At 50.9% G+C, this 23948-nt stretch overlaps 1 protein-coding gene and 1 long non-coding RNA gene across 2 annotated transcripts in view; one reads left to right on the top strand and one right to left on the bottom strand.

The window, feature by feature from the left end:
• Window positions 1-1520: 1520 nt before the first annotated feature.
• Window positions 1521-23948, bottom strand: part of LOC101532801 (myosin-13) — a 45214-nt gene continuing 22786 nt past the window's right edge. Inside the window, exons 20-40 of the mRNA XM_058676275.1 lie at window positions 23684-23939; window positions 21672-21914; window positions 19990-20166; window positions 18853-18998; window positions 18671-18761; window positions 17010-17399; window positions 15543-15669; window positions 15345-15463; window positions 13694-13890; window positions 13130-13313; window positions 11937-12102; window positions 10851-10979; window positions 10148-10149; window positions 9438-9746; window positions 9146-9349; window positions 6572-6697; window positions 6169-6339; window positions 3860-3964; window positions 3673-3768; window positions 1911-2045; window positions 1521-1611 (exon numbers count right to left, since the gene is read on the bottom strand). Coding sequence (XP_058532258.1) covers window positions 1597-1611; window positions 1911-2045; window positions 3673-3768; window positions 3860-3964; window positions 6169-6339; window positions 6572-6697; window positions 9146-9349; window positions 9438-9746; window positions 10148-10149; window positions 10851-10979; window positions 11937-12102; window positions 13130-13313; window positions 13694-13890; window positions 15345-15463; window positions 15543-15669; window positions 17010-17399; window positions 18671-18761; window positions 18853-18998; window positions 19990-20166; window positions 21672-21914; window positions 23684-23939 — 3388 coding nt within the window. The 3' untranslated portion in view covers window positions 1521-1596. The remainder of the gene's footprint in view (window positions 1612-1910; window positions 2046-3672; window positions 3769-3859; window positions 3965-6168; window positions 6340-6571; window positions 6698-9145; window positions 9350-9437; window positions 9747-10147; window positions 10150-10850; window positions 10980-11936; window positions 12103-13129; window positions 13314-13693; window positions 13891-15344; window positions 15464-15542; window positions 15670-17009; window positions 17400-18670; window positions 18762-18852; window positions 18999-19989; window positions 20167-21671; window positions 21915-23683; window positions 23940-23948) is intronic.
• On the top strand, window positions 3271-5196 carry LOC131482403 (uncharacterized). The gene is made up of 3 exons (XR_009246965.1): window positions 3271-3862; window positions 4306-4406; window positions 4945-5196. It is a non-coding gene; the product is annotated as an uncharacterized LOC131482403 (long non-coding RNA).

The raw sequence follows: 23948 nt of genomic DNA, 5'->3' as shown, positions 1-23948 counted from the left end.
GGGTGCCTATTGGCAAGAAGCTGAGAGGCTGGGACTTAAACTAGGCACTCTGATACAGAGTGCTGGGGTGCCCAGCAGCCACTTGGCTACTCCACCAAATGCCCATCCCAATTATTCAATTCTTTTTGTTTTCACATTTATGTATTTTTATTGGAAAGGCAGATATACTGAGAGGAGAGGCAGAGAGAAAGATCTTCCATCTGCTGATTCACTCCCCAAGTGGCCTCAATGCCCAGAATTGAATTGATCTGAAGCCAGGAGCCAGGATCTTCTTCTGGGTCTCCCATGCAGTGCAGTATCAAAAGGTTTTGGGCCATCCTCTACTGCTTTCCCAGGCCACAAGCAGGGAATTGTATTGGACATGGAGCAGCTGGGACATGAACTGGCACCCATATGGTATCTCAGCACTTGAAGGGGGAGGATTAACCAACTAAGCCATTGCACTGGGCCCCCAATTTTTCAGTTCTTGTCAGGCCACATCTGTACCTAGGCATGGAAGACTCACATTCATTCACTCCTTCGTTCAGTCATCCAAATTCTGATGTGACAGAAGACCCAGTTAGGCATTTGGTCTGAGCGTCCTGGCTTTGCTTCTGAGTTGGCGTCCTGCTGCTGTACACTCGGAGATGGTAGCAGCTGGGTCCCTGCGCCCTGTGAGGGAGACTGGATGGCCTTCCAGGCCCCTGACTTTGGCTGTGGCCGAGCATTCGAGAAATGAGCCAATGAGAAGATCTATCTTTTTGTCTCTCTGCCTCTCCAATAAAACTGAAAACTAGAAAGACAAAGAAAGCCTAACTCAAACAACTCAATTAAAAAGACATAGTTGTGCGCTGTGAAGGATGGAGGCATGTTCTTTCTCTTCTAACTTGGAAATCTGGTGCCAGGAGCTGGGTGTTGGGTGACCAGGCAGTTGCAGATACATTGAGGGGTGGCTTTTTCCTACGGGGAGCCCAGGTGGCCTGGGGAACGCTGGAGAAGCTAGAACTCGGGGCTGGTTTTGGGAGCACATCAGGGAAAAATGCATGGTCTTTGATGCCCCCCGCCCCAACTGCACGTGTTAATTGCTCAAACCAGAGGAATCCCTTTAGAGACACAACCGAAGCCTCAAACTGATCTTCCCACGTGGCTGTTGTGAATGCTCTGCCATGGACCTCAGAGGGGAGCTCCCTCGCCAAGCCAGGAGCTCCCTTCCTTTGGTTATAAGCTCAGAGGTGGGATCGTTGGGTTATAGGCTAGCTCTCGTTGGAATTTCCCAAGTATCCCACCCTGTTTTCCATAAGGATGGTGTCTCTTTGCATGCCTACCAGTAGTGGACAGTCGCCCCCTCTTCCCAGGTTTTCACTGGCTCTTACTCTGTCCTCAAATGTGTGGGGAGCCAAGGGTTTATGCCAGCCAGCAATTTCCGTCTTGGGTTTTCACCTTGCTAAGGGGCTGGGGACAAGGAGGCTGCACTTTCCCATGACTTTTTGTCTCTCATGTTTACAGCAGAACAAACATGACCACAGCAGAGCCAGCAGCCCAGCACTGAGACTTTATTGCTCATACACTCCCCACCTCTCGCCTGCAGGGCTCCCACTGCAAGGGCTCCAGAGGGCTTCATTCTTCCATCTTCTGTGGAAGGAAAAAAATATGCATGCAGGAAATGAGTCACAGCAAGGGGAGGCTGGGCGTCGCCTTCAGGTGCAGCAGGAAGCAAGTCTGGAACTTCAGAAGCGTGTTCCAGGGACAGTTCCCTGCAGAGCGCTATCTCCGCCCCTTGCATCTCCGGCCCTCCTCCAAGAGAACACAGACACATGGCTTGTGCTGCTCAGCTCTCTGCACCTGTGGGTGCCGCAGCAGCACCAGGGCCGACTGGTGGCCCAGTCTCAGGGCCACCCCAGGTCTTGTCACTCTCAGGGAACCATGCTCACCTGGCCCCCCACGTCCCGGCTCTTGGCCCGGAGCTTGTTGACCTGGGACTCGGCAATGTCAGCCCGCTCCTCGGCCTCCTCCAGCTCATGTTGGACTCGGCGGCACCTGGACAGCTGCGTGTTGGCCTGCTCCTCCTGCAGAGGAGATGGACCGGGTGGGTGTGGGGCTTGTTGGGTCCCTTGCTGCGGTTCTTAGCATTGGGGAGGTGAGGAGAGGTTAGGAGAGGGCAGGAGAGGGTGGGCTCTGGCTCTCCCAGCAGGAGAGAAGAGATATGGGCCGAGTTCTGTGTGAAGACCGGGTTCCCAGCCTGTGACTTTGTATGCTGTCTGAGGTCACCCTACAAGGGTAGCAGCACCTCCTGGAACCCCTCCTGCTCTCTCATACCCCTCATCTATGCTGTGTGTCCCTCAGAACTCTTTGCAGAGCACCTAAGATCAGAGTTCTACAAGGTCTCTTAAAGGTGTCAGAGACCAATGGCTTTGGGCCCACTGGTCCCATGTTTCTGCCCAAAGCAGTTGTCTAGGGCCAGGCTATTGTATGGGAGTGCGTGTGTGTGTGTTTTCTCCAAGGGGTCCCTGCTACGTTGGCCTCCTGGGTGTGCTCCTGCCTGGCTAGTGCTGCTGGGTCTGTGCCAGTGCGCTGTGTGTGACCCCATCCCTCATTTAACCAGGCCTGAGCTGCTTCCTAGAGGCCAGGGGAAGCCAACCAGGCTCGTGGCTGGGAGCAGAGAGGGCAGTGGGAAAAGTTACATGCCTAGCTCCCCCTTGAATCCTGTTCCTCAGGAGAGTAGTTCTGAGAGAGGCTCTGCATACTGGAAGAAGGTCCCTAAGTCTGCTCAGCGTGGGAAATGGTGCCTTCTAGAACACTTCCCAACACATAACCTGTAGAATCTGAGAGGTCGATGGAACAAAGCATGTGGCTTTGTTTCCAAAAATGGTCTTTCTTTTAAAAAAAAATATCTATTTGATTTATTTGAGAGACAGAGAGCCCTCATCTACTAGCTCATACCCCAGCAGCCAATGCTGGGCCAGGTCAAAACCAGGAGCTAGGAACTGCATCTGGGCCTGTCACTAGATGGGCGACAGGGGCTCACACACTTAAGTCAACATTTGCTGCTTCCCAGGGTCCACGTGAGCAGAAATTCAGAATCTGGATGGAAGGCAGGATTTGAAGCCAGGTACTTGGCTATGGGATGCTCTGGTCCCAAGTGGTGAATATAGCTCCCCAGATGATTTTTCTTCCTACAAAAGAGAAGGACCCTCCCCCGTACTCCCACTGCCGTAGCTTCCTGTTGTTCACATCTCTTGGACAATGTGGGTGTCGGCCTATTCCATTGCCTCCCTGCTCTTTTCAACATTGGCTCAAGGGACAGATCAGTAAGGAGGGAGTGGGGCGAGGGCAAGTAGAGGCATGTGGTGGGAACTAGGGAGAGTGGGGTGTAGAGGCGATGCCAGTTAGTGTCCAAGGGCAGGGAGCGCTGGTTGGGCGGGCTGGGATGGAGAGAGAGCGAAGGCAATAAAGCCAGTGAGATGGGCTGAGATACCACATAGGTGAATCAAGGGAGAATGAGGCACATAGGGGTATCTGGGCCAGCTAGTGTGGGGCAAGAGGACACAGAGGTGGTGGGCGTGGGACCCTGGGGAATGAGGGGGACAAGTGTCTCTGTGCTTATGGCTTGTAAATGTCAGCTGAGGCCCAGGACCCCCAAACACTCACCCAGGAGGCTGTATTTGACGACTCTGAGGATGCCCTCACACTTACCGCCTCCTCAGCCTGCCTCTTGTAAGACTTGACCTTGGCCTGCAGCTTGTCCACCAGGTCCTGGAGTCTGAGGACATTCTTACGGTCCTCCTCAGCCTGCAAAGACGGCATCCGTGGTAGGCACCCACCCATCCTGGCTCTCTTTGCCCATGGGACACGGGCTGCAATCCGTTGGTGAGCCTTCTACCTGGTAAGTCATCTCCTTGACTTTGCGTTCGTACTTGTGGGCCCCCTTCAGGGCCTCGGCTCCCCTCTTCTGCTCCGCATCCAGCTCTGTCTCCAGCTCCCGCACCTGCTTGGGGGCGGGCGGGGAAGGAAGAGAACATAAAAGTCAGGGCAGATCCTTGGGGGCTTCTCCCATGGACTCAGGGGGTGAGCATTTTAGAGAGAACTAAAGATCACTTTGCTTTAAATTGTATTTGGCCCACATGTCTCCTCTTGGGGCTTAGAAGCCACAGTTTATTCACAGGGTCATCACTACAATGAAGCACCTTGTTTGGGCAGAAGCAGTGTCAGGTGCACAGAGTCTGGCTTGTGGAAACGGCCCCTTTCTGCAGCCATGCAGCTTGACTGAGCAGCTGCACTGGAGTACCACCTTGTCCCTGCAGCTAAGTCTGTACCACTTGCTCTTAGTGGGCCCAGTTCTTGATCAAGTTGGGCGGTAGGAGGTGTGGTGAAGACCTGGACCAGGAGTGGCCAAACAGACCAGGCCCCGTGGATGGATGGGAAGTCAAGTCAGTTATCATCACTAAGCACAGGTTTCTATATGTTGGCACATCAGACAGTTCATGCAATGAGTTTATGTGGGTTTCCCACCCCTAAATAAACTCATACATTTCCATGGATTGTTGATGTCCTCATGTATGTTTAGGATGGAGAAGGTTAGTGCCTGCTCAAATTCCTGAAAACCTGGAACTAAATTAGGCCAAGACCCTGGAGTCCCTTGAGAAGGAAAAAATGCCAAATGGGTGCTGTTCATTTCAGTGGTGGGCCTGCCTTTCCCAAAGCCTAAAGTCCCTTGAGTGTGCTGGTCACCAATTGTGGTCCCGACTGCACAATGCAGAGACACCTATATGGACACAGGAGGTGAGGTGTTATATAGGAGCCGATCATGTCCCTCTACCTCAAGCCCACCAAAATCCCAGTGGCCACAGAGGGGAGTGACTCTGGGCTTGGAGACTCCACAGACGACCCCTGAGAGCTCCTGGGAGGCAAATTTTAATGCACATGTCATTCCCCAAAAAACCTCCATCCTCTGCCTCATGGGTCCAGGAAACTCCATCAGAGTCTGTTTGCTTTCCTTGGAATGCTGTGAAAGATAGTGGAACTCAGGAAACCGGGAGGATTGGAAGGGGTCCTGCCTGGGGGAGGGGTGATGGAAGGCTCCCTGCCTACCCAGAATGCCAAGTTTCACAGAAGGTGGCATGGGCCCTAATCCCACACTAAGGGTGGGGAGGGTCTGTGTGCAGGACAGATGGAAGCTCACTTAGATGGTCCAGAACTGGGAGTAAGTGAACATGAGCATTTTACAGAATTTGGGGAGGAAGCTCTAACTTCCTTGGTGGTTACTGCAATTGTTAATATGACTTTGGGCTTGTTTTTTTTTCCAACCCCAAACCAACCAACCCCTTTCACAGTTAAAGGGAAGGTGGGCTTGGTATGCCACCCCAGGGAATCTGGTATTTGGGAGCTGACCTGCTAGGGGAGTTATTTCCTTCTTTTCCTGTTCTTCCCCCGCATCTCATTCCCTCCTGCTCTCTCATCTCCTCTTTTCCCAGGACAACAGAGGTGTTCTAGCAACAACCTCTGCAAAGCCCTTCTCCCAAATACCAGCTGATGCTGCAGCCCACTTTGATCATGATGGAAATGAACCATCATGGCTCTGAAAGGGAAAAAGCACTGGGTTACAGGAAGCCAAGGGGAAACTGAACCAAAGTCCACTCTTGGTTCAAGAAAACGCAGGACTTCAGCCTGTGGGAGAGATGAAACATCTCTGGAGGAAGGTGGCCCAGCCTTCCTTGGGAAAGTAGTGAGAAATACGCCAAGAACTGCAGACTGGAAGGCTGGGCAGGGAGCAGGACTCGAGAGGGGAGACACAGAGAGGTGACAGATTCTAAGTAGGCTGGGGCATTGCTTATCAAACTATGCATAGCCAAAAATCTGACTTACACACAAAGAGCGAATTTTATGGTCGCACAATATTTTTTTTCTATGTAGGTGCATAGACATGAATCTACATAGAAGACAGGATGTGAACATCGCAACCCATCCTTATCCTGCAGTTATCGAAGCGCCAGTATGTCAGAGTGGATTTGTGGGAGTGGAAGGGCAGGTGGAAGAGAAATCCCTGGGGAATGTGGCTGACCGGGAGTTTTGCAGACAGCCTTGGAATGAAACCTGCAGTCCACTCCGCCAACAGCCTCTTGGCCAACAGCTCAGCTTCCTGGCCCTGAATGGGGTGGCCCTTCCCAGCAGGAGGCCTCTCCCACCACATACCCTGGCCTCCAGCCTCTGGATCTGCTTCTTGCCGCCCTTGAGCGCCAGCTGCTCGGCCTCGTCCAGGCGGTGCTGCAGGTCCTTCACCGTCTGCTCCAGGTTCTTCTTCATGCGCTCCAGGTGGGCGCTGGTGTCCTGCTCCTTCTTCAGCTCCTCCGCCATCATGGCCGCCTGTGCAGCAGTGAAATGGAAGCGCCCTTGTCACTGGGCTGCCCACCCGTCCCCATGTGGAGCTGAGGGGTGATGTTGTTAAGGCATGGGGGATGAGAGGGGATAATAGCCTCTGTGACGAACTCCCTCCCATCACAGCCATAAGCATGCGAGGCCCACATGCAACACCCTGGATCTGAAGCCCCCAGGCCTTCTGCAAGCAGCGCCTCCAAGGAGCAAGCTGCGAGCTCACGTCGGTGATGGCTTTCTTGGCCTTCTCCTCTGCGTTCCTGGACTCCTGCAGGGAGTTCTCCACCTCTGCCTGGCACTGAGCCAGGTCAGCTTCCAGCTTCTTCTTGGTGTTCAGCAGGCTGGTGTTCTACAAGCACAGTGAAACATCAGGGATTTGGGGGGATGGGGACGGTCTACTGAGGCACCGCACACGATGGGAGGGAAGGCTCTGAGAGCAGCCGGAAATGGTTCACGGTCATGCTTTGGTTCTTATTGTCCACATGGATGGCCTGTTAGGTGCAGAGCCCTCTTTGACCAAACAGGAAGTCCTGAATCAGACTCAAGAACTGCACACTGAAGGATCCAGGCAAGGATAACGGTCAAGTTTTAAACATTTGAGTATGGAAAGATTATTCAATAAAAGACATGCCTGATAGAAATGCCTATGTAAAACAACAACAAGAGAAAATAATTCCGCTAGTCAAACTAGATCATGCGTTGGAAGGATGATGACACACTAGAAATATCTGTAATATATTACAGAGAAAAATAGTTGCTTTCTTAACATACAGGGTATTTCAAATGTTCATGGAGAAACAGAATTAGACGTTTATTTTGGTGCAAAGTTTTAAGTGTTTTTCAGAATCCACATTTTCAGCAAACTCTTTGAAGATTCCTTGTCTACATGGATTTCAAAAGTTTTTGCATTCAACTACACTTATCTTCATCGTATCATCCACAAACATTTCAAGTGCCCCTTGGAGAAATAGTACACATTAATAAGAAAAGGGGGCTGAAATAGTGGGTAAAAAACTCAACAGAAAAAACAACACAAATGGCCAACAAAAATGATTACATGTTCTAACTCATTAGTTATTAAAAAAATTAAAGGCCCTAATGCTGTGTAATCAAAGAATAAAACTGGTGAAGACTTCAAAGATATTACCTGAGCCTTCTGGGAATTTGTAGAAAAGAGCTGTCACATCTTTTCCCCAAGGGAATGAAAATTTAGAATGTCTTGTTAAAGAAAATGTACAATATGTTTTAAATGCATTTACTGTTTTGACACTGAGACTTTAGGAAGTTATTTACTTGTAGAACTTTTTTTTTAAAGATTTATTTTATTTTTATTACAAAGTCAGATATACTGAGAGGAGGAGAGATAGAGAGGAAGTGGAGCTGCTGGGATTAGAACCAGGGGTCATATGGGATCAAGGCGAGGACTTTAGCCACCAGGCCACGCTGCCGAGCCCTTACTTGTAGAACTTTAAAGATAATAGTAATAATCATAGATTATGTTAGGAAAGTTAGGAGGGAGCTTATCACAATAGATTTAATAAAAGTAAATTTTTTTTTAAATATTTCTCAGGGACCTAGCACAAAAGCCTAGTGGCTAAAGTCCTTAGCCAAGATCCCATATGGGCACCAGGTCTGTACCCCGGCTGCTCTACTTCCCATCCAGTTCCCTGTTTATAGTCTGGGAAAGCAGGTCGGCCCAAGGCCTTGGGGCCCTGCACCCCTGTGGGAGACCCCAAGGAAGCTCTTGGCTCCTGGCTTCAAATTGGCTCAGCTCTGGCTCTTGTGGCCCCTTGGGGAGTAAACCAGTGGACGGAAGATCTTTCTGTCTCTACTACCATCTGTAAATTTGCCTTACCAATAAAAATAAAATAACCTTAAAAAAACAGTAGTTTTTTTAAAAACTGGGAGCAGTCTAAAATAGCCAGATATGGCAGAATAAGTAAATACCTTGATACACAGTTAGAACAGCCATATCTAGTTCATATCCTAGATCCAAGGGGTGATCTGTGTTAACCATATCCTAGGACTGTTCAAAGAGGTGGGAACTTGAGCATGTTCATGAACATTAGCCAATGAAAATGCCAAACACTGGGCACATTTTTACAGAAGCAGAATAATATTCTTGTAACTCACAATGAGACCCAAAAACATCAATGATACTGTTGATTTTTTTTCCCTCTTGGGTGTTTTATTTGTTTGTTTGTTTGTTTCCTGTGTTTGAAAGCAAGAGACTTTAAAAAGTTTTCTATTAAAATAATAAAAAAAATTTTTTAAAGAAAACCCTCACATTGTAAGATTTCAGTTTAAATGGTACAGGGTGATCACTCCTAATTCAAACATCCCAAATCTGAAACAACCCCCAAATCTGACACTATGTGGCTGACCATGCTTAAGTGGAAAAATCCTACTCCTGGCCTCCTGGGAGGGCCTCTAGTGAGGGCGCAGAGGCACTAAAAATACCGACTAGAACTGTCTCCAGGCTACCTGGGTGAGGTGCCTTGTGTTTTAGTCCCTTGCCAAGACATTTCATTACCTAAAAGCAAATATTCCAAAATCTGAAAATATCTGAAATCTGCTATACTTCGGGTCGCCGGCATTTCAGCTAAGGAGAGCCTTGCCCAGGTGCGCCATGCAACAACCCTTCCTTGCTGTGGCTCCTGCTTCTGTCTTTATCTTTGGATAAAAGAAAGCTCAGACGTCTGTGGATCAAGAGCTGCTTAGTCCAAAGACCCAGCTTAGGGGGAGCTGGGTGTTTCCCTCTATTGCAGGGGCCCGGAGCCCAGCGGGGCAAACGCACCTGGGAATGCAGTAGCTGCACGCGGTCGCTGGCGTCCAGCAGCTCCTGCTCGGACAGCCGGCGGGTCCGCTCTGTCTGCTCCAGGGCCACCTTCATCTCCTCTAGCTCTTCCTGCAGGAGGCCGTTCCTGCGCTCCACGATGGCCAGCTGCTCCTTAAGATCCTCGTTGCTCCTCAGGGCGTCGTCCAGGTGTAGCTGGGCATCCTGGGGAGACCTGGAGTGAGGCCAGAGCCAGGGACAGAATCCAGGCTCTGCCGCAGGCCCACCGGAAGTGGGCAGCACAGTCGCTCACCTTGAGCTGGCCCTGGACCGTGCGCAGGTGTTTCTGAGTCTCCGCCACCTGGCGGTTGGAATGGCCCAGCTGGATCTCCATCTCATTGAGATCTCCCTCCATCTTTTTCTTGAGTCGCAGGGCATCATTGCGGCTCCGGATTTCGGCGTCCAGCACGCTCTGCATGGCCTCAGCAGCCCGCTGGCTGTTGCGTTTCAGCTGCTCCATCTCTTCATCCTTTTCTGTGACTTTGCGGTCCAGCTCGGACTTGACCTGATTCAGCTCTAACTGGACGCGGAGGATCTTGCTCTCCTCGTGTTCCAGGGAACCCTGGTGAAAGAAGTGGAGGGAGATGGCCCGGGAGTGATGGCCTAGTAGTTAAATTCTCGCCTTGCAAGCACTGGGATCCCATTTGGGTGATGGCTTGAGTCCAAGCTGTTCCATGCTTGTGGCCTGGGAAAGCAGTCGAGGACGGCCCAAAGCCTTGGGACCCTGCACCCGTGTGGGAAACCCAGAGGAAGTGCCTGGATCCTGGCTTCAGCTCAGCTCAGCATCGGCTCTAGTCACTGTAGCCACTTGGGGAGTGAACCAGAGCACAGAGATCTTCCTCTCTGCCTTGCCTACTCTGTAAATCTGCCTTTCCAACAAAAATAAATCTTAAAGAAAAGGGGAGATGAGGAAGGACTTGTGAACATTTCCATATCTGTTATGATTGAACAGGTTTTACTTACACCTTTAACAAGTAATGAGAACAAGCCACGGAGATGTCTGGGGTACAGCTGGGACTAAAATGTGTTATTAAGAAACGTTCTTGGGTCTTGGGAGGGACAGAGTGTCTTCTGGAATAGCAGAAGTTTTATTGAGGGTATCTATTGTCGTTGGCACTGACCCTGGCACTCCTGGTCTAAGACGGCAGGGCAGTTGATCTCCTGTTAGCTGCGTTAGTTCACACGGCCCTGTCACGCAATAATCTGAACCAATTGTCTGTCCCACACTGACTGTGACTGTTTATGACACCAGGAGACCCTGGGTCTCAATTTTATGAGGCTGCTTCAAAAGTTGGTGGAATGTGGAACTCAAAAATATATTTCTCTGGGTGCAGAGGAAAGTGTGAAGGCCATGCTGACTCCTACAGGAGTCCTGATAGCCAAAGACAACCATGTTCGCCTCCCCCAGGGTATGGGAGGAGTCCCGAGCTGGCTGTCAGGATCATAGCAGGTGGAGATTTTGGCTTCCCAGGGGAAAGCACCGAGTACATCATCAACACATTTGCTTGCTTGCAAAGGGGGACAGTGTGCTAGAGGAGAGCAAGTAACAGAGAAGCGAGACGGTGTCTGTCGGCCCCCAGGGCTGCCCGGCTGTTCCTCCCACGGGAGGCTCTGGGGGTGGTCCAAGGCCGCCCCTTTCAGTTTCCAGGACATCACATCCCTGTACTTGCCTCCGCCTCTTCTAAGGCAGCCTGGAGGTCCGACTTCTCCTGCTCCACCTGCTTCTTGGTCTTTTCCACTTCCTGCAGGTTCTTGCCAGTTTCTGCAATCTGCTCCGTTAAGTCAGAAATCTCTTCTGCAAAAGGACAGGCTCGACTTAGGCTGTTTTCGCAGGCTTCTGCTGACAGCTTAAGCATTTGTGTGGCACTTCATGGGGCTGGCAAATCACCTGTGACCGTTTATTCAGGAGCGAATACAGAGAAGCCATTCCCAAGAGGGGTGTGTGGGCAAGACCTGGAAGTGCCGACTGACAAGCAAGAAAGACTACTGTGACTGACATTAAAGGAGGTTTGGGGAAATGGGCGTTTAGCCCAGTGGTTAATGCCTGCACCAGCCACATCAGAGTGCTGCTGTTAAATTCCCAGTTCTGTGATGGCACAAGAAATTGGGTTCCTGTCACTTATGTGAGCGACCTGGACTGAGTTTCTGGGTGCCAGCCCTGGCCTTGCCCAGCCCTGGTCACTGCAGGCATTTGGGGAGTGGATAAGTGGATGAGAACTGTCTGACTGTCTCTCTCACCTTGCTTCTCAAAAACACTTTTTTATGAAAGAGTTTTTGTGTCTTGGTTCAACTGTGTCAATATGAGGGGTAGAATGTGGACAAGGATTTCTTTGGAGCAATGGAAAAGAAAAGGCATTTGAGGGCTGGAGTTATGGTCTCATTGATTAAACTTCTGCCCCTGGTGCTGGAAACCCTGTGGGAGCTGATTCAAATCCTGGATCCTTCTCTTGTGATCCAGCCCCTGCTAAGGCATCTGGGAAAGCAGCAGAAGATGGCCTAAGTGCTTGGGCCCCTACATTCCTGTGGAAGACCTGGAGGAAGCTCTCGGGTCCTGGCTTCACCCTAGCCCAGCCTTGGCTGTTGGTAACATTTGGGCAGTTAACCAGTGGGAAGATCTTTAAATGTCTCTCCACTCTCTGTGACACTGCCTTCCAAATAAATAAATCTGCAAAAAAATTTTTTTTTCAAGTTGGGGAAGGGGCTGGCGGGAGGAGCTGGGGACGGGCACGCCTGTGGCATGGAGCTAGCTCACCTTGTAGGTTTTTGTTCTCTCGCCGCACCGTCTCCAGCTGGTCCAACACCTCTTCATAGGCGTTCCTCATCTTGAAGATCTCCGTGCTCAGGGCCCTGGACTCCTTCTGAGCGGCTTCCAGCTCAGCCTGACTTTCATCCAGCTTTTGTTTCCACTCAGCAAGGACCTAGATGATGGGAGAAGGGTGTGTGAGAAGCAGAACAGGGCTTTCAGTGGAGACTAGGGCAGGGGAGTCCCCTCAAAATGTCAAAATTCCCCCTGCCATCCTCAGGGCCTGAAGGAAGAAGCTGGGCCCTCTTCCGGATCAGGGACCTCCAAACTCTGATATCCCTGCAGGGGGGTCTGCTGGACTTTTAATTGATTTAGTTAAAAGACAGATAGTAAGAGAGAGATAAAGAGAGAGAGAGAGGAGACCTCTGGTTTGCACCCCTAAACAGCCTCAACAGCCAGGTCTTGCAGGCCAAAGCCAGGGGCCAGGAGCAGTCCCATGTGGGTAGAAAGGACTTGGCCATCCTCTGATATCTTTCCAGATGCGTTAGCAGAGAGCTGGATCATAAGCAGAGCAACTGGATCTCAAAATGGCACTCAGGGGATGTCAGCGTTGCAAACCAAGGGTTAACACATTGCTTCGTTTCCCTGACCCTCTTGGCTGGATTCTTAAAGATACAGGTGGAATATCCCTTATCTGAAATGCCTGGGAACAAAACTGTTTGGGTTTTCATATTTTTTTAAAAAATCATCATGTATGTAATGAATATCCTGGGGATGGGTTTCAAATCCAGATAGAGAATTCATTTATGTCTCCTGTGTACGTTATTCATGGAGCCTGAAGATAATATAACAGTATATTGAATGCACCTTGCTTTTCACTGTAACTCATCACATGAGCTCAAGCATAGAATTTTCTACTTCTGTTGATGTGTCCGTGTTTAAAAAGTTTTGGATTTTGGAGTGCTTTGACTTCAGATGTTCAGATTAGGGAATGTCCCACCCTTACTGCAGTCTCAGTATAATCTGTATGAATTTCAACTAGAAATAAAATTATGTTCAAAGAGATTGTAAAAAAAAAAAAAACAATAAAGAACTTTGGGAAAGGCTCCTGAACTGGGAACGGATTCCGGAACTGGGGGCCTCCACGGATGTATATGCCTCCCACTTTGAGCCCTGCTACTGCTAAGCAGGTAGGGAAGCACCTTGTCGAAGTTCCTCTGCTTCTTGTCCAGGGTGGCGCAGGCCGTGTTGGCCCTCTCCAGGTCCCGCATCAGGTCCTCCACCTCTCCCTGCAGCCTCTGCTTGGTCTTTTCCAAGGAAGCACACTTGGAGTTCGCTGTCTCTGTGTTTTCCTCAGCTTCTTGGAGCCTCTGGGCCAGTTTTTTCCTGTGAGAACCATAGTTTCCTTTCCTTGGCAAAGATGGGATAGTTCAGAAGGCAAGCGAAGAGATTGTAAGAGAAGTGAACTGACTAGAAGGGACTGGCCTTTGGTAAGACCTAGACCTAGAAGGTGACGAGGGGAGAGGATCCAAGTGTCTCTCTTGGAGAATCCCATTACGCTGGGTGGCAAAGCAGGTCCTCACGGAGGCAACTTGGGGGCTGGGGGCAGGGCAGGCAGACCCTGAGAGGACAGGGGACAATCTCGGAATGTTGAAGAAGCCAAAAAGGTCATGGGAGGGAAGGAAGAGTTAGGATTGGAAGGTGTCTCTGCCCCTTTGCAGGTGTGCCAGGGCCACCTGTCCCACTGTAACCTTGGAAGCCCATACTTGGCCTCCTCCAGCTCCTCCGTGCGCTGGATGGCGTCCGTCTCGTATTTGGTCCTCCACTGGGCAACCTCACTGTTGGCCTTGGACATCGCCCGCTGCAGCTCAGCCTTGGCTTCCTGCTCCTCCTCATACTGCTCCCGCAGCAGGTCACAGTCATGGCGGGAGGACTGCAGGGCGTGGGCCAGGGCGTTCTTGGCCTATGGATGACAGTGATGACAAATTTGCAAGGACACCTGGCCCTTTTGCAAGTGAGGCTTTCTCTCAACCTGAATCCTTCCCAGTCATAGCAGTTTCCAATTGGCTTCTTCATTGTAATTCAAATATATGCATTGTAAAAATTGGTTACATGACAGTAACTGGACAATCACTAATGTCTGCTGCACCAGAGGGTAACCACAAGAATAGATGGGAAAAAAAGCGATATCATCATGATTTAAGTAAGAGCTGCTGCCTGCTGTGGCTCTATGCCTGGGGCCTACTCTATATTTCTTAATCAGGTAAATAAACAAACACTGGAGAGCTATTATCCAAATTGAGGCCTTTCCCTTGATGTAATCAGAAGGACTGAGGCAGAATTAGAAAGGCAATAATTTTCTCGCTATTTGATGCCATGCTTTGGGATGCTGCAACCATGAACGACCCAAAAGCATGTTTTTGGTGTTCATCGGCTGTGGCCCACCCTGGGGACTGCCGGTGCAGGTGTGTTGCAGCTGTGGTTCCAACTCTTCCCGAGCAGGGGAGTGAGGAACACATCTGGAGACCTCCATCATACACTCATGCCCCATCAGCAGAGGGGAGCAGTCCAGCTACAACTATAGAGGTTCTATACAGTTCTATCGTTTTTAACAGGCAAAAGAGAACTCTGCTCAAGAAGGAAAACCCAGACGTTGCTGTGTTCTGGCCAAAAGACAGCCCGGCTTCCATAGTGGGACCTTCGCATTGCTCATTCAGAAAGGAAACATAGAGCTTGGGGAAATCCCACAGAGTAGCTCTGTCAATCTCAAGCACTGTGCAGCTGCCTCCATATTCAACGCATGCAGTTTTGGAACTCCCAGATTCATATTCTGAAGCTTGAAGGCAGCATTCTGTGCGCTATCAGAGTAGGGAAAAGTTATTGTTGCCCAGCAGGAGTTTTCAGAGTAACGGGGAGTTGTAAGCACAGACAGCCGCCAGGTACTGATGTCAAGAACCTGAGGGTGTACCCAGGGTGCCCTCAGGTCACGTAGTGTTTTTGGGAAAGGAGAGCTCCAGTGTGAATGCCAGAGGAGGTGACAAAGGGTCATGGAGTGGACACAGGAGGACCTTTGGAGTGGCCTGGCTGAACTGCTGCGCAGAGGTAGTCCAGTGGGTGCAGTGAGAGGAAGCAGGTGTCCCTGACTGGTGATGGAAGCTCATTGGACCACACTGTGTAGGTTAGGGAGCCAGAGTATGGGACATCTTGGTAGAATTTTCTAGACTAGAGGAAGGAGTTCCAATGCCAAGACCCTCTAACCTTTCAGAGCAAGTTCCTGCCTTGCTCCAAGGTAGCAAGGAGAAGCAAATGTCTTTCTGGTGATGATGCCAGGTTTCTGATAAGGCCCAGAGGTGAGGCGGGCACATTATCTGGCTCCTTGGGTTCTGACTCTGCTGTTCCTGTAAGTAGCATCCTTACCTTCGTTTCTTCTTCCAGTTGCCTCTTAACCTCCTCCAGTTGCTGACTGACAGCCTGCTTGCTTTTGGTTAACTGTGAAATCAGAGATTCCTTCTCTTCCACCTGATGGCTCAGCTCCCCTACCAAACAGAGGCCCATCAGCATCGCCAGCCACACTCCCCTCCAGGCCGCCAGTCCCTGGAGCCTCACTGTGCTCACCATTCTGAGTCTGCAGTCTTGCCTTCTGCATGTTCAGGTCATGGATTAACTGTGTCTGCTGGTCGTCCTTGGCTTTGATTTCATTGAATTGGTCTTCTACAGAGCGGCACAGTCTTTCTACATTACTCTTTAAAAAACAAAAGGCCACATGAATCGAATAGCTTGATATTTCAACTTCTTGCTGGGTAAAATAAAAAAAAAATATGAATACCAAGCATAAGAAAATTGATTTCCAACGCATGTTGTCAGTTATGAAATGATATACCTTATTTTTATTTGTGATTACTGCTTAATCTCCAATAGCTTGTAGCGGTAGCTTTTGTTAGCCAAGTTGTTGAGAGGCAAGGAGAGAAAGAGACAGAGAGACAGATGGACAGATTTTATCTGCTAGTTCCCTTCCAAATGCCTGCAGTATTCAGGGCTAGGCTGGGCCAGAGCTGGGATCCAGGAACTCAGCCCAGCTTTCCCACATGTGTGGCAAGAAGCTGGAGTCAGCAGGACAGAGCTATAAATCCAACCGGGGAACTGCGACGTGCTTTTGCAAGTGCCCTAACCTTTAAGCCAAATGTCCCAAACACTCTTACGCCCAACGGACAAGAAGTTTCTGTAAGAAATTTGGGCAGGATGGTGCAACCTCGCATGGTGGCAGCTTGAGCGTTTTTGTGCTCCCAACTTTACAAACTCCGTTTCCAGGGCTGTGGTGCTAGGAGGCAGAGCCTTTGGGAGAGTGATTAGCTCGTGAAGGGGCACTGTTCACAACTGGCAGAGCTGACCTATAAAAGAGGGCAGAGGGACTTGTCCCCCTCCCCTGCCGTGTGAGGACATGGCAGCATAGGCTCCTCCTGCGAAGCAGTGAGCGAGCCCTCACCAGTCCTGGAATCTGCTGCTGTCTCTGACTGTGAGCAATGACTTTCTGCTGCTTACAGATCTCCCCAGTTTAAGGTGATTTGTTACGCTGGGATCTGTATGCATCTGAGCAGTCGGTGGAAGGTAGCAGTGGGGAAGAGGGCTTCGGTTGGAGGCAACTCCGGGGTGGGGTGGTGGCTGCTGTAAGGCGCAGTCGCGGTGGGTGAAGGGCAGCCCAGGAAGAGGCTCAGAAAGGTGGCTGATAAGGTCTGCAGAATGCAGCTCCCTCCTCAGCCGCACACTGGAACAGCGATGTATGGATTCACCAAGGTCGAAAGGAATCTACAGATCTACAGCACTCTATAGCACCATATAAGGCACATTCTTTGTCCCCCAAACTGTACCTTTACAGCCCCCTAATAAAAACAGCCCCTCACGTCCCGTGGGTGCGACTTCCCTGGCTGGCTGTCTCTACCGGACCAGTGAACCTTGCCCAGGGTCACTCGGAATAAAGCTTGTTTTGGGCTGACCTTTATTCTGTGTGGATTTCTGGGTCTGAACATGAACTTGAGCCTCACAGCTGCCTCGCCTCAGCAGAAAGCAGAAGGGCCCCTTGGGTACCTTCGACTTGGAGACCGTCTCAATGTTGCTGGCCATGTCGTCGATCTCCATCTTGAGCTCGCTCTTCTCCTTCTCCAGCTTCTGCTTGACCCGCTGCAGGTTGTCGATCTGCTCCCCGAGCTCAGCCACGCTGTCTGCGTGCTTCTTCCTCAGAGCAGCAGCTGTGGCTTCGTGCTGCAGGGTGGCCTCCTCCAGGTCCCTGCGTAGCTTCTGGAACTCAGCCTCCCGCTTCTTGTTCAACTCCACCTGAGCAGAAGTGGCCCCACTGGCTTCCTCCAGCCGCTCGCTGATCTCCTCCAGTTCCCGGGAGAGGTCAGAGCGCTGCTTCTCGATCTTGGCTCTGAGAGTGTGTTCCGCTTCAATTTCTTCCTCCAGCTCCTCTGTGCGGGCCTGAAAGGGTCATGGTTGTCAGGACCGGGGCTCGGGGTGGAGGAGAGCGGACCGCGTGGGGAGAAGCTGGGTGGTAGGGAACTGTGAGCAGGTAGCACAGAGTGAAGTGTGTTCTAACATTGGAAGAAAGCTAGCTGTCCATGAACAGGGGAAGGACTATGTTAGCTGTGCAGCAGGGCTTGAAGCAGCTGGGCTCAGCGCTACATCTGCCATGGCTAGCTCTGCAGGACATGCTGCTACATCAAAGGAGTGAGCTGCAGAATGACATTCTCGGAGTGAGGAAATTCATGGCAAAGATAAAAACAAGAATAATTGTTTTCTTGCAATGTTATGAGGGTGCTTCAAAATGTTTGTGGAAAATGGAATTAGAAGATAAGTTTCAGGGCAGGTGTTTAGGACAGTGGTTAAGATGCTGTCTGGGATGCCTGCGTTGCACACTGGGGGTGCCTGGGTTTGAGTTCTGGCTCTTTCTGATGCCAGCTTCCCACTAGTGAGTGCTATGAGGGACACTGGTGTCAGTTCAACCATCTGTCATCCATGTGGGAGACCTGGTTTGCATCCTGGGCTCCTGGCTTCTGCCTGGCCCAGAACCAGCTGTTGTGGGTATTCAGGGAGTGACCCAATGAAATGGCAGATCTCTGTATCTTTCGGCCTGCCTTATCTTCAAATAAAGGATACGTTTATTCAGGCCCAAACGTTTTGAAATTCATGCAATAGTTTACTCTGTAATACAGAGTTTCGTGCACCCTTTGAAGACCCCGCATGTGCATGGATCCAAAATATTTTTTTTGTACCAAAAGAGACTTATCTTTTAATTCCATGTTCCATGCCTGTCTCGAATGAGCCTTGTATTTCTTTGTGCTTCCTTTGATCTTGATTGTGAATAGAAACACACGGCAGAAGACCCAGAGGGTTATTTCCGGGAACACAGAGCTAGGGGCGGTGGATCAAAGCACCTTTATCCACAGTGTTTACCCTTCTGGTCACAGAGACACTTACATGTTACTTAGAAAAATGGAAACCAATTTGAGGGAGTGAAGCTGAGGAAGAAGCATGGGGATCCTCACCCTGGAGTCCTGACTCCCAGACCCTGGGCTCTATGCCATCTGCCTGCATTACCACAAGCAGGTGCTCAATGAAGGCTGGCAGGAAGACGTTTCCTGAACGCATTAGAATACGGCTTTCAAGAGGTGTTGGGGGAAGCCACAGCCTCAGAAGCGAAGAGGCGAGGAGCAGTGGGAGTTCCGGAGTGCGAAGGCCTTGCCCTTTACCTGCAGCTCCTTGATCTTCTTCTGCAACTGCAAACTGTGAACCTGTTCGTCGTCAATTTTGGCTTGTAGCTGGCTGATTTCAAACTCCTTCCTGCAAACAGAGCGGTGTTTAGGAGGCCGTGAAGTGGCGGAGACTGGTGAGCTCGTGGGCTCAGGCACAGAGGCGGGTAGGGCACAGTTACTTCTTCAGCTTCTCATCCATCTGCTGCTTGTCGTTTTCCAGATCCATGACGGACTCCTGCGACAGTTTCAGGTCCCCTTCCAGCTTCCTCTTCACTCTCTCCAGGTCTGCCCGCAGTTTCTTCTCTTGCTCTAAGGAGCCCTCGAGCTGGGGAGACGTGGGTAGAAAGGCCGATGCTGCTGCACACGTGGGCTGGGTGCAGCTGTGGCCCTCTGGCCTAGAGGAAGCAAGTCTCCCCCCACCACCTCCCTTCTCTTTCCCTCCCAAGCAAGGCTATTGCAGGAGACTCGATTAGTCCATCCCTGGACCTCCTGGTGACTCTGCTGGTGGATTCCCGCTTGGCCTGCTCCTGGGTACCTTATACTCGCTGTAGGAGTACACTCCCTTCAGGCAGTATACGGCACCCACAGGTGCATGCTCTTGCTATCTTGCCATAGAGAGGAACAGGTAGGGGCTGCCACAGAGGGCACCAGGAAGGCCTAGGTTGCATTCCCTCCCTCCTCTACACCTTACACTACGCAATCAGAGACTGAAATAACAAATGTGTGTGTGTGTGTGTGTGTGTGTGTGTACGCACCTGCACAGGGGCTCAAAGAAAGAGGTGTGCAGAAGAACAGTGCGGCACACGTGTGCACACACACACACACACCGACTCCAGGAAAAGGAAAAACAGCCAGGAAAGTTTGAGCCTTAACGGTAAAAGCTAAAAAACTTTAAACCCAGCTCTGACATTAAGACCAATAGCGTGAAACACCAGGGGGGAAAAATTACTCTTTTTTATGGCCATGAAATACACGTTGTTGTGTTGCATTCAACTGGGACAAGACCGGGGACCCTGCAGAGGAATCAGAGGCTGACACTGGCGACAGCAGCAGCCCAGGCTCCCTGAGTGTCTTGTGTGCGGAGCTTCCCGCACCAACCTCTGGCTTTCTCTGAATCCCGACGGCCCAGCGCAGACAGGGAGGGTCTGCGGGGACTGAGCGACTCTCTCAGAGCCCCACACCGGCTCAGCACTGCGGTGAGGCTGAGGGCTGCAGACTCTGGCATCTACACCCCTCCAGCCCTGCTCTGCTGAACCCCGCGAGCCTGGCACTGGGGACAGGTGCTGAGGGGGCAGGAGGAAAGGGAAGGCCCTCACGTCGTCCGTCTGCTGTTCCAGCTTGGCATTGGTTTTGATGAGACTGTTGACTTTGTCCTCTTCCACCTGCAGGTCGTCCAGCGTTTGCTGGTGGGCTTCCTGGAGAGATTTCTTTTCTTTGTTCAGCTTAGAGATGTTTTCTTCTAGAGCGGTCATCTCTTCCGAAAGGTTCTTCACCTGGGAGAGTGTCAATACGTTCGATATGGAAATGACTGGTGCAGTGAAGCCACGGGCTCCCAACAACACCATTCTCCCCCGGGCCCCATCTCTGTATTGGTTGCTTCTCATTTCCTCAAAGTGGCATTTGCTTCTTTCCTTGTTGGCCTCCCCCAGTGCCTGGACTTCTCCCATTAGGATTACTCCTTGGAGGAATGCTTTATCATTTGCAGAGAGGAACACTATCTAAATACAGACACGCTGCCTCTGACAGTGAATCGCTCATCAGTATGTACTCACTTAAGAGGCACACGTGGCCATCTCCTTGTTGGGCTGGCTGGTGGGGGGTTAGAACGAGGCAGGGAGAGAAATGGTGGGGTGGTGGGGACAGGATGGACTCTGCAAGGACATCTAGCATGGGAGCTCTGTGTTGCCAAGGAGTAGAAGACCCCACGCACGCAGCTGTCAGGCCTCAAGCAGAAACTTCTGCAGGCAAGGCTTCAGATCAGAAGCCACTAACTCCTGACCCATGGGCTGATCTGGCTCCACACGTCTTGACTTTAGTTCACATAACGTCTTATGATTTTGGGATCAATGCTGATGAAACCATGAGATTTCACATAAAATCCACACCTCTGGCTTCTTACGGGAAGCATGCAGAAGTTCTGGCTATGCTGGATTCACATTCCCAACCAACAGTGAGCAATGCGGGCTGAGTCTCACTGCCTCCTCCCCGGACACGGTGGGAGCTGTCTGGCTTGCCGCAGTCCCCACCCCTCCCTGTCGTCCCTTTCCATGACTTTTAGCTGTCCACTCCCTTATCCTACCCTGGGGAAAACCACTAGGATGTGGATCATGTCATGTTTGATGACACACTTTTCCTAAAAGTGTCTGTCATAGCGTTCATTGAGTGGGTGCAGTTTCCAGTGACATGCATGCTGCCAGGCAGTGCTGGTGTTCAATGTCTGTCTTTGCTGCCCTGGGTATTTGCTCCCAGTGTGAACCCACACTCTCTGTCTCCCTGCCCCAGTGGTGCGCCATCACACTGCCTCCTCTCTCCCTCAGTGAGAAGGTTTACCCACAAACATCCTTGAACATGCGCCCTTATGATCCAGGAGAATTCCTTAGTCTACACAATCAGGATCACTGGCTTACAGGATATATGGATAATTCTTGCTTTGACCAAGTGACTGTATATGACTTTCCTGCTGGTTGCAGCTGTCCTATACCCTGCCGATGAAGCATGAGGACCCCTGGGTGCCCAGCTCCAGGTCAGTTCTTGCTGCTGTCCAGTTTGTCTCCCTTACCACATCTGCGTTCTGCCTGACCTTTTGGGTGTTTCCTTTCCTTGTCGCTGTACCAAGTGCCAAGAGACACAACAATGGTTCCTTGCAAGGAAACGCTGCAAGTGTGTGCAAGCAGGGAGGCTGAGGGCCTGGGACCTGGGCCGGGGTGGCTGCAGCTCCCTACAGGGAGAGAGAGAGGGCGGGGAGGAGGAGGGGCCAGGAGCCCTGGGGCTCCCCCACCTTGTTTTCTGTGGCATGCTTCTCCTTCTCCACCTTTGTCAAAGTCAGCTCCAGGTCGTCGATGTCTCTCTTGAGAGAGGAGCATTTGTCCTCCAGCGTCCTTTTCTTGGCCACCAGGTCAGCATTGATCTCCTCCTCCTCCTCCAGCCTCTCGTTCAGCTCCTTCACTTTGGCCTCCAGCTGGATCTTGCTTTTGATGAGGCCTTCACATCGTTCCTCGGCGTCCATCAGGTTGGCCGTTTCCTGGAAGAACCAGCTTGTTATGGGCTTGTGTTCAGCCTCACGGGAAGTTCTAGAGGGCAAAGGCCTCGTCCGCTAAGAGGCCAACAGCTGGACCCAAGCCCAGGCTGGGTCGCGTATGCACAGTACGTGTCTGTGTCTCCCGAATTATGCTTCTTTGCGCCATTGCACAGATCGTTGAAAACATTCAACACTCCATGACTGAATAAACACATGTTACAGAAGGTTTAAAAATACTCCAAATAGTATTTATTTATTTAGAAAGCCAGGGCCCATGCAATGGCTCAACTGGCTAAATCCTCACTTTGCAAGTGCCAGGTTCCCATACGGGTACCGCTTTGTGTCCTAGCTGCTCCACTTCCCATTCAGTTCTCTGCTTGTGATCTGGGAAAGCAGTTGAGGGTGACCCAAAGCCTTGGGACGCGCACCCGCTTGGGAGATCGAGGAGAGGCTCCTGGCTTCAGATTGGCTCAGCTCCAGCCTTTGTGGCCATGTGAGAGGTGAACCAGAGGATGGGTAATCTCTCTCCATAAATCTGATCTGCTTTCTAACAAAAATAGCTAAAATCTTACTTATTTATTAAAAGAGAGAGAGAGCTGCAGAGAGAGGGAGAGACAAATTTTCTATCTATTGGCTCACTTCCCAGATGGCTGCAACACCCAACACCAAGCCAGGAGGCCAAGAGCTTCACCCAGGTCTCCACCAAGGGCATCAGGAGCCCAATACTCGCACCATCTCCTTTTGCCTTTCCCAGGCCATTAGCAGGGAGCTGGATGAGAAGTGCAGCAGCAGAGAATCAAACCGGTGCCCATGCAGGATGCTGGAGTCCCAGGCTGTGGCTTTATCCACTGTGCCACCACTCCAGCACCTGTAGGGAGCACTCTGGACCACGACGAGCTCGCCCTGGGCCCTGATAGCTCCATGGTCGAGTGCTCTAGGGACGAGGCATACCACGGCAGAGAAACAGATGGCAAGACAGGCCAGAGTCAGTGGTCATGTTTATGGGATGTCTGTTCAAGGTCACATGGCTGCCAGGCGGAGGAGCTGAGGGTCGGACACAGTTATCTGGTCCTTAAACACGTCTTCTTGCACACCATGCCTGGAAATGATCGCCCAGTGCTAACCGAGAGGGTGAACGACTCTGGGGGTTTATGTCAATTCATTAACAGCGAAATGAAGCAGTTACAGCAGTCGTGCGCACTGTGCAAAAGGTTTAAAATGCCGTCATGTCTTTTCTTTTCAGCATTATCATTTTGTTGAAAATCACCCAGGAAAACTACTCTGTGTTCAGTTTGATTGTTTGCTATTTTTTTTCCCACTCATACAAAGTCAATTTTAAAATAGCCACAATCTCCTTAAAACTATAACAGGATGTAGTTACCGTCGACTAGTTTGACAAAGATTCTTTGCATCAAAGCTTGAGATCTGGTTTATAGAGATAAACGGAGGAGAGTTTTCTCAAGACCTCCTGTGCGTTCCTGACAGTTTATCCTTAGGATGATCCACATGTGTCCCTCGTGCCCCGTGTGAAACAGGGAGGAGTCCAATTCCTTTATGGTGTTTTGTTGTTCCCTGGGACACACTGCTGAGTGTTTGGCTAAGCTTACGGGGCCTGCCCACCGGCCACTGGCAGGGTGGTACTGCAATACCGTATGTAACCACTGAGTGGCACCACTGCCTCTTGAATAGCCCCTTGGCTGGGACCTCCTGGTTCCTCCCAGCCTGTCCTCCGAAGTTGCTGTGTATGGCACACTCAGGTGGAAGGTACTTACAGACTGCACCTGCAGCTGCAGGTCATTCTTCTCCTGCAGCAGGGACACCATCTTCTCCTCCAGCTCCTTCCGGCGTGCCTCAGACCTGGCCAGCTCCTCCTTGGCCCTCTCAAAATCTTCCTTCATGGTGGCCATCTCCTTCTCGGCCTCCGCGCTCTTGAGCAGGGGTTTGATCTTGAAGAACAGGTTCATCCAGGGCCAGTGCTTGACGTTCATGAAGGAGCGGATGTTGTACTGGATGCAGAAGATGGCGTCCCTGTGCATA

Source organism: Ochotona princeps, chromosome 17 (genome assembly GCF_030435755.1).
Source record: "Ochotona princeps isolate mOchPri1 chromosome 17, mOchPri1.hap1, whole genome shotgun sequence".
NCBI lineage: Eukaryota > Metazoa > Chordata > Mammalia > Lagomorpha > Ochotonidae > Ochotona > Ochotona princeps.
This window is presented reverse-complemented; position numbering and strand designations above follow the sequence as displayed.